Source organism: Ciconia boyciana, chromosome 7, assembly GCF_034638445.1.
Source record: "Ciconia boyciana chromosome 7, ASM3463844v1, whole genome shotgun sequence".
NCBI lineage: Eukaryota > Metazoa > Chordata > Aves > Ciconiiformes > Ciconiidae > Ciconia > Ciconia boyciana.
In genome coordinates, this window is record NC_132940.1 from 55,949,611 (window position 1) to 55,958,960 (window position 9,350).

General features: G+C 59.3%; 1 protein-coding gene across 1 annotated transcript; it reads right to left on the reverse strand.

The window, feature by feature from the left end:
- Window positions 1–6,439: 6,439 nt before the first annotated feature.
- On the reverse strand, window positions 6,440–9,019 carry NMUR1 (neuromedin U receptor 1). The gene is made up of 2 exons (XM_072868677.1): window positions 8,125–9,019; window positions 6,440–6,843 (listed from the first exon to the last, which is right to left on the reverse strand). The coding sequence occupies exons 1-2, from the start codon at window positions 9,017–9,019 to the stop codon at window positions 6,440–6,442; spliced, it is 1,299 nt and encodes a 432-aa protein (XP_072724778.1).
- Window positions 9,020–9,350: the final 331 nt, after the last annotated feature.

Below are 9,350 nucleotides of genomic sequence, written 5' to 3' on the forward strand. Positions count from 1 at the left end.
GGGGAAGCTGCTCCATCCTGTCTCTGCCAAATACCTTCTGGGGACCTGTGTCCTCCTCTCCTGGCAGCCCCAGGCTGATTCCTGGGTGAAATAGAGCTTTTGGCCTGGCTTTTAGCACCAGGGCCAGCTGGGATCATCCTGTGCGGGATGCGAGCTCCAGGGGCAGGAGGGGATGTCTCACACTTGGTCTCAGCATCATTAATGTGAGATGGTCGTTAATGTGAGACAGTTGCTCTACCTGCTCAGGAAAGATAATAAGGAAGATGTGTTTGGCCTCCAGATGCCTCTCGGACAGCTGTCTCCAATGTGTCACATTAAATAGTCCCAAACTAAGAAGGCAAACTCACCCTGGCTGCTGTGATAAGCACAAAGAGCGATAAAACCCTGTAATTAAAGTCTGCCGCTATAATAACATTGCAGAAGGGACAGCTGGGGTCTAGCCCTGAGCACAGGTCTGTGTCTTGGGTTTTTACTTGTTTTCATTGCAAACTCATTTTGGAGGGGGTCAGCCCAGGTACCGCAGGGTGCTTTGGGTGCTGAGAGGGACGAGAAGACATCGTCTGCGCACGGTGGAGTGGGGGAATGAGGGCTGCCCTTCTTTTCCTGACTGTAACGCAGACTGGGTCCTTAGCAGAAGCAAATACCCTCAAAACTGTGTTTGAAGAGAAGCTGACCTTATAGAAAAGCACCCGATCTGTGGGGAGGCATTTCTCCTCAAGGGACTCCACCACTGCTCTTGGGAACTTGTGTTCATGTTTCACTGGTCCTAAATATATATAAAACTAGATAAAAGTTAGCTTTTTCCAGTCTGGGCATCCCAGCCTTCCTCTTCATGCTGGAATTTGTTCCACCCCAGTGAGAACCGGAGACCCGGTGTCCCCTCATCCCCATCCACGCAGAGGACCAGAGCAGACCCAGACCCCTGTGACCTGTGTGCCGGGGTGCTGGGGACTCCAAGCACGGCTTTTGTGCGCTGTGGGGAAGCCCTTTGCAGACTGTTGTCCTCCAGGTCAATCTCGGGGTCCGCCACTTGCACCTCCCCAGCCATGGGGACCTGCTCAGGCACGATGCTTAGGGACAATGTGGGGTCCTTGGGCTGAGCCTGGTCACCCCAGCCCCACCAGCAATCACAGCCAGTTGTTTTCAGTTTCTGCTTGTCCCGGAGTTCTGCCATCCAGCCAGCTTTAATCCACTTACTGCCGTGCTAATTACGCATCACTTTCATTTCTTAACCAAAGTGTCCCCATGAATCAAATTAAGCATCACGCAGGCTCCTCTGACATCAATTCTCTCATCTTTAGCAACAACACATCATGACGGGAGAAGGTGTGGGCTAACCAGACGGTCTGTCTCTTCTAACCTGTTGCAGTGGGGTTTTAACCCTGCCCCAGGTGATGCTTGTGAAGGTGCCCAGTGGCTTTAATGGGCCACTTTGCCCCTGAAATTGTCCCTGCACGTTGCTGCTAGGCTGTGGGGAAGGGCACTGTGCATGGCACCTATGTCCTTCCCGTCACCCTGCCATGAGGATGGTGGGATTTCAGGCAGGGGGGTCCTTAAACAACACACAGACCTTCATTTCCTGGAGATGCCCTTTGCCCATCTGTCCTCTCCCTGCGTGCCCTAAGCAGGGAGAAGTCGGGTACGGGGAGCCCATCCCTTCCTTGCACATGGCTTGACCCCTCCAGGGCTGTTGGGTTTGCTGTGACGTGAAGAAAACCATCCCCAAAGCAGGTGACAGTCACACGACAACATGGCTGTGAGTCAGTCCAAGCATCCAGAGCCGCGGCTGAGCTCCTCCATCCAGGGCCCTTGGGGTGGGCTGTGCTTCCCATGCCGCCTCTCCCCAGCCTCCCCGCAGTGCACCTCTGCCTGGAAAGCTGGTTCCTGTGCAAGTCCTGGCTCTTTGGGAAGCCACCAAGGAGCCAGGCAGGAAGATGGGCTGCCTTCGGCGTGGGGCTAAAAACTGAGCCCACAGGTGTCCCTGAGGAGCAGAATCAAACCCTACATGTATTACATTTCCCTTGCCTGTCCATTTGTCCTCCTTCCTACCACTATGCTGCCCATCACCAGTCTGTAGGCCCTAGGTGTTAGCTTTTCACTGCCACTACTATCCTGGAGTAAGAGGAATAATTGGAATATGGTTCAAACAGCAGCCTAAATCAGTGCCGAGCTCAAACCCAGCACATCCTTGCAGTTTCCTGGCACTTACATTTTCCTGCTTCCCTGCTTCCCTTGCAAAGGCTGGGGGCTCGGTGGGAAAGGCTACCATGCCGTATCCACAGCCAGGCAGCCCAAATCCACCCCACCGCCCGGCCCCAGCCAGGGACCGCTCACTCCCAGGCACAGGAGGGCTTTGCCAAATTCACACTGTATGAGTTTTTCCCATACCATGGCTGCGTGAAGGAAGTGAAAAACAACCCTTCCTTTGGCTTATTGAGGAGACACAGCAAAAAATCCACTGGCACACTCTGGAGCCATCTATCATGGTTCCAAATATATGAGGCAATTGCTGTTAAACTTGAGTTTGGCTCCGTAAAGGAAAAAAAACCCACCCCATGCCTGTTGCAAACAACCACAGCACAAAAAAAAAGCCTTACAAGGCTGGGGCAGCCTCATAGATGGATTGCTTTTTAATCCCCAAAGCTACGGTGATAAATCTTTTTATTGGAAGCTCCGGAGATACTGTGTCACTCAAGGCGTGCGGCAGCGTGGAGGGAAAACAGCTCGATGAGCTGCTGGGAGAGAGGGATTCTCCTGGGAGAGGGGCCACAGGTGAAGGAGGAGGGATGGGTGCTCGCTGTGGGGGTGCTGAGTGGGCACAGAGGGGCAGGAGGGTTCCCCTGGGGCCGGGAGCGGGCGGTTAGGCAGGAACTGGCCATTGGACAGACGCTGCTGTAAATCTGGGAGGACAGATGGACAACTTTTGAGGAATGGCTCTTTGGAAACAAAGCATTTGAAGAGGAGATGGTGGTGTGGAGCCCGACCCAGCCACGTGCTCTGTATTACAGGGACAGAGAGATGCTTCCCCCAGCTCTGAGCGAAGACCCAGAGCAACGGCATCCGCACACACCCCCCAGCTCCCGGCCCCCAGACGTCCCTTTGCTCTGTCCCCTCCAGGCTCCCTTGGGTCCTGAAAGGATCATTTAGTTGGTCAGAACTCCCAGGCAGTGTTTTGGGATTGTCCTTCCCCCACGGCCATCCTGAAGCGCTGGTTGATCCCCCAACCAGTTACACGGGTGGGAGCAGCGGGAGCAACTTGCCCCATCCCTGGCTTCTGCTGCCTCCCACCCTGCAGGGCTCTTTGCTTCTATACCACCTCCCCGGCAGGAATAATCCCTCTAATTTATACCGGGAAGGTGGCAGGGGACCAGGCCGACCCCAAGGGCGCAAGGCAGTAGGGAGCATCGTCCTTGAAGCAAACAGGCTCCATAATTCCCTTCCTGGGGGCTGCAATGAGCCCGAGGCAGAGAGGAGCCAGCAGCCACTGCCTTCACAGTGATGGAGAGGTGTAAAACCCTCTCCATGAAACCGTTCTCCCCCAAGAAATCAGTTCCTTTTTTATTAGGCTTCATGCCCTGGCTGCAGCTTTTACTAAAATTAATTATGGGATTAAAGGACTTGCCTGGGAGCCTTCGATTGCAGCATCTCTCGTGAGCCCGGCTGGCATGCGGTACCCAGGGTTGTCTCCACACGCTGTCGCAAAACCCCAGCCAGGGGAGCAAAGTTTGCCCACACATCTCCACCCAGGAGGTGCCACCGGCCATGCTGCAGCTGCGGCTTTGGCAAGCCTTTGGGATGTTTTTCAGGGTGATCCCTGGCCTAGCTGTGCATGGGGGGCAGGCAGTGGGGCAGCCCCCAGCATCACCGCCCGACACGCCAGGGCCTCAGCAGCACATTCCCCTCTTGCATCTCAGAGAGGAGAATTTGGGGTAGCTGAGGAGGATGGGGAGTCCCAGATCAGGGGACAGCAGGGCAGCTCTGGACACAAGGCTGGATGAAGGCAAAGCCTCACCTTTCTGGCTGCTCTGAACTCCACTCCAGCTGTCCTGAGCCCCAGGACCCCCAAAAAACCCTGGGGGGACACACACTGTCCTCTGGCACTGACCAAGGAGCTTGAGCTGCAGCGGCTGCAGCCGTATCCTCGCACAGCCCAGCTGCTCACGAGCAGGGGGACGTGTCCTCCCAACTCACAGCACGAGGGACCCCGAAGCTCCATGCAGGCGGCTGTTGCTGCATAATAAAATGCCATCGACCGCCTATTAAAAAGCCATTCCCTGGAGATTTGTGGCCAGGGAAGTGGCCAGGTGAAGTGAGATGGGACAATAACGGCCATGAAGGAGACATCAGTCACATCCACCCGTGCAGCAGTGATGAGGGGCCCCGCACGGCTGCCAGGGTGCTGTCCCCTGCCAGGACCATCAGGGATGGGAGCCGGAGAGAGAAGGAAATAGATGGATCTCGATGCCCTTGGCCACAGTGAGATCCTCCGGAGAAAGGCTGCGAGCAGCCAGCAGGACCCTGAAGGGCAAAGTTACTGCAGCCCCATGCCCACCCTCACCCAGCAGCACCGAGCAGGACCCCACAAGGACCGAGGAAGGGTTTTGCCCACTACAGACCCCGCTGTGGGGGTGGGAAGTGGGGGGGGAGCCGGCCACACTGCCACCGAGCCAGGGTCTGGGTCGATGGGGGCAGGAGGGAGTTTGCAAGCCCCAAATCCTACCCGTTCTCAGTTGCCGGCCTGGCCGTGGTCCCATGTGATGTGCCTGGGAGGGGCTGGAAGCAGAGCAGCAGCAGGCAGTGATGCCCCTGCCAGTGCTCTGCTTGGGGCTTGCTCCTCCGGTATTTCTGCTCGGGTCCCCAGGTGAGCCCCGCTGGCACATCCGCACTGCCCAGAGGCACGGCTGCGGAACGCCGAGCCAGGGGAGCCTCCCGGCTGGCTGGGGGTGAACTGAGGCTGGGGAAGTTGTGCGAGGCAAGAGCTCAAGCTGCTCGGACAGCCCCTCAGGTGGCATTTCAGAGCCTCGATATTTCATCCTGAGGGAGGACCTGGCATACACCGGGAAGTTAGCAGCATCGATCTCAGACAGTAAATCGATGGGTCCTTCCAGCCTGGGGGAGCACGACCAGCCAGCCCACGCTCCCTGGCATTTTCATGACATTTCCCAAGCTGCGTGTCTGGGGACAGATTGATCACCACTGCTCCGGAGGCAGCTCCCCCTCTGCAATGGCCCCAGCGGCAGCTCGGCCTGAGCATCCCGGAGACGGGGAACGGTGCGTGCATCCCGCTCACACCTTCCCTGCTGTGCCGTGCCCTGAGCCCGCCGAGCCCCGCAGACCCGCCATGGCAGCAGAGCCCGCAGGCAGAGCCGGTGGGACACCCCTGGTGCCCATCACCCTGGCACATGTCCTGCCTGTCACTCCCCAGGGGAATGGCCCGGGTTCAGTCCCGTGCTGGGAGCAGAGCTGGGGGACGCAACCAGGGCACAAATGAGGCCAACAGCTTTTTTTAATTCTCCATGAGGCTCAGCCCGTTGCAGGGCAGGGATGGAGGAGGGCTCCCCGCATTTCCCAGGGGTGCAGGGGTCCACAGCGGGCTGAGGAAGAGGAGGGTGGCACCCGCCAGATGTGCGTTGGAGGGGAGAGAGTGGGACGCGTCTGTGGGGTACGGCTGAAGGCGCAGAGCTGTGCCTCGGCGCTGCAGGCAGCCTGGGGCTCCCCTTGTCCTGTATTCCCCCCGCAGGCTCCAGCTCTGGAGGGAGCGACCGTGCTCCTTCCTTTGCCCTCCGGGGGCTGGGGTGGGAGGAAGGCTGGGAGCAAGGAGCTGTACCGGCACCCTGCAGCTGGACACTGGCTGGCACCACTGAAGGGATGCACAAGAAAATCAGGGGCATGTAGGTGCCATAGGTGCCCCTGGGGAGGTCTCGAGGGAGAAGGCACCCACAGACCTTTTTTTCCCCACTCCATCCTGTGCAAACCTCTCCCCCCCCAGTGGGTCTCAGCCCGGGTGCGAGCACCTCTCGGGGCACCCATCCAGCACGGTGTCCCAAAACAGCCCAGGGTGCCTGACACCCCTGACACCTGCACCTGCAGGCTCACCCCGCTGGGCCAGGAGGGATGGGATGTTTTTGGGGATTGCTGGCATATCCCTGACATAGAAGCAAGCCGTCCCCGCACCACGAAGGATGCTCTGGCCTTGGCCAGCCCCGGTGCTGAGCACAGCAGGTGCAACACATCCAGGGCACAGCATGGCCACCGCTGCCGTGTCCCCAGAGCAGCGCTGCTGAGAAAACCAGCCTTCACATCCCAGTGGGATGGCACAGAGAGGCGGGGACCCCTCCATCGCTCCTGCCCCGCTCCCCACCATGGGATGGGTGCCACAGTCAGATGGATGCTGATGGTGGAGAAAGCTGGTCCCGGTCCCCATGTGTCCTCCTGCTCATCAGCAGAGGGATGTTGCGTGCATGGTGGCCTGGTCCCCCTCCACCTCCTCCAGCTCGTACTCCTCGGCGTCGGAGAGGGGCAACCCATTGGCGCTGGGCATGGGCTCGCACTCGGTGCTGCGGGTGGTGGCATGGGTGACACTGGGTGAGTATTTCCGTGACTGTGGTGGGCGGTGGCCAGGATAGCACATCACCTCCTTGAACATCTCCCGGAAGCGGGTGGACATCAGGTTGTAGAGGATGGGGTTGGCGGCCGAGCTCAGGTAGAAGAAGATGCCTGAGATGATGTGGACATACTGGAACATGTGGAGCATGTGGCTGGTCCAGGTGGAGACGAAGCTCCAGACGAGGCGGTCGGTGTGGAAGGGAGCCCAGCAGATCCCGAACACCACCACCAGCACGACTGTGGGGAGCCGAGGAGCTGGCGTTACTGGGGGCATAGGGCTCACCCCTCCAGGGACCTCCAGTCCCTGGCCAAGCACTGCCCTGTTTTGGCTTTGGCCATAGGAAAGAACACCAAAAAAGCATGGGAGAGGGGAAGAGGGAGAGGGGAAGGCCCCCGCGATGCCTTGTTGACCTGCCACGGAGGGGCTGGACGTCTGGGCAGGATCTCCCTCTCTCCATCTCCTGCCAGGGCTGCTCCAGGTGCTGCTGTGCCACGCATCTCTGCTCCCCATCAGCAGCCAGCCAGCCCCACGACAGCCCCACGGCATGGCTGGGGCATGCCTCTGTGGGCATCCAGCCTCTGGGCACCCTACCACCTCTGCCAGCAAAGCAAAAGCACTCCCTGCTAACTGGGTAACCCATGGGGCACGGCCAAGTCCAAGGAGCGAGAGCTATTTGCATCCTCTCCTTGTGCTCTGTTCATTTTTTTTTATAACCCAGGTCTGCTGATGCATACCCACACGATGTGGCACCATACCTGTGCCATGCTGCGTCTCTGTGGCATGCGGGGACAAGTCCCCCTTTGTCCCCCTCCCAGCCCTGGTGCCGGGGGAAGCTGGAGAGCAGTTACCACTTGTCTGGGACGTGGCAGAGAAGCAGCCCTGGCCCCGCCAATGGACTGGGCTGGGCAACCCGCCATCGCAGTGCCGTCACGGGGCTGGGAGCACGCGGAGGTCAGCGTGCTGAGGAGAGACAGCTACCCAAGGGCAGCCAGCTCCTGCTGCTGGGAAGGGGGCCAGAGGCGGCGGGGATGGGGCTGGGGAGTGCAGCAAGGGTGCAGAGCGGTGGGACAGAGAAATGCTCCACTCCAGCCTTGGGTCAGTGCATCACTGCCCCAGGTCGGTCGCAGAAGCTGCAGGGCTGGGTAGGAACTGGTCCCTCTCTGGGAAATCCCAGCACCACCACCAGCACACAAGGTCTGGTGTGGGGGATGGGGGCAGGTTCCCGCATCCCATCCCACCTCCTTTCCCTTTCTCACCCAGCACTTTCCTGGAGGAGGGGAGGTCTTGTGGCCAGGAGGGAGCTGACACGAGCAATCCCCACCACTGGACCAGAGCCACCAGATCTGCCTTTGCCCCGACACCCCATGAGCCAGCCCCGCAGCCTTCCTCTGGGATGACCCAGCAGCTCTGGACTGGCCGTGCCTCAGTTTCCCCCCAGTACTCTCCCAACACAGCCTTGGGAGATACTCCCTGGCTCTGCCCATCCCCAGCATCAGACCCCCCAGCATCAGACTCACACAGCATCTTCGTGACCTGCCTCCTCTTGACTTTCTTCTGTCCCTGGGCATTGTGGCAGTCGCGGCCGCCGCCGGACTTTGCTCCCAAGGCCTCCAGCATCTTTTCTTTCTTGAGCTGCAGGCCGATGAGCAGGTAGAGGACACTGATGGTCCCCATGGGCAGGAAGAAGAAGACGATGGTGGTGATCTGGATGATGAGATTGTAGGTCAAGCGCGGCTTCACCAGGGTGCAGATCTCCGAATCGGGCACCTGCCCTCGGCCGGGCACGTAGAGAGGCTGCAGCCCGTGGAGGCTGGTGTTGGGGATGGAGCAGACGACTGACAAGACCCAGATGGTGACGATGACCCTCTTGGCGTGATTCCTGGTCACCACGTACTTGGCCTTGAGTGGATGCACCACTGCAATGTAGCGCTCCACGCTCAGGGCTGTGACATTGAGGATGGAGGCGAAGCAGACAGCCTCAAAGAGCAGCGTCTTGAAATAGCAGCCGCTGGTGCCCAGCAGGAAGGGGTAGTTGCTCCACATGTCGTACAGCTCCAGCGGCATCCCCAGCAGGAGCACCAGCAGGTCGGAGACAGCCAGGCTGAACAGGTAGTAGTTGGTGGGCGTCCTCATGAACCGGTGCCGGAGGATGACAATGCAGGTGAGTGTGTTGCCCAGAGCCCCCACCACGAAGATCAGCAGGTAGATGACACAGACAGGGACGAAGAAGCTGGACCGTCGAGGACCCAGGTACTTATCCCGCAGCTGCTCCTCCGTCAGGTTGGCATCCTTGGGGTCGAAGAAGGTCTCCGGGTAAGTTCTGTTGCAGAGATCAGGGCTGATGGGCTCCATGGGAAAGTCTCGCTGGGACAGGGGGAACTCAGGGCCGGAGCAGTTGACGTAGGGATTCATGGCTGTGGAGAGACGGCGAGGTTTGCGGGAAGCTTTCCCAACCCCTCCGCTGCCCCTGCTCCCTCTGCCCCTCTCCCCATTGGTGTCAGGGTGCCAGGAAGATGCTGATCACCATGGCTCCACACCCTCGTGCCCATCCTGCCACAGTCACAGCCTTTCCTTTGAGAAACCACCCAAAATCTCCAAACCGCCCTCCAGCATTCCCAAGCACTCCTTGCCCCATTTCCCGTCCACAAACAGCCCTGGCAGCTCCCCAGCCCACCTTGGCCCTTTCACCCCCTCGCTGGGGGGATCTCAGCAGGGCTGTCCCCTCTCCCTGCTCCTGAAGCAG

Coding starts and splice junctions, on each gene's coding strand:
- NMUR1 (XM_072868677.1), bottom strand. CDS start 9,019: ATGAATCCCTACGTCAACTGCTCCGGCCCTGAGTTCCCCCTGTCCCAG. Junction 6,844..8,124: donor GCAGGTCACGAAGATGCTGT/GTGAGTCTGATG, acceptor GGCTCCCCACAG/TCGTGCTGGTGGTGGTGTTC.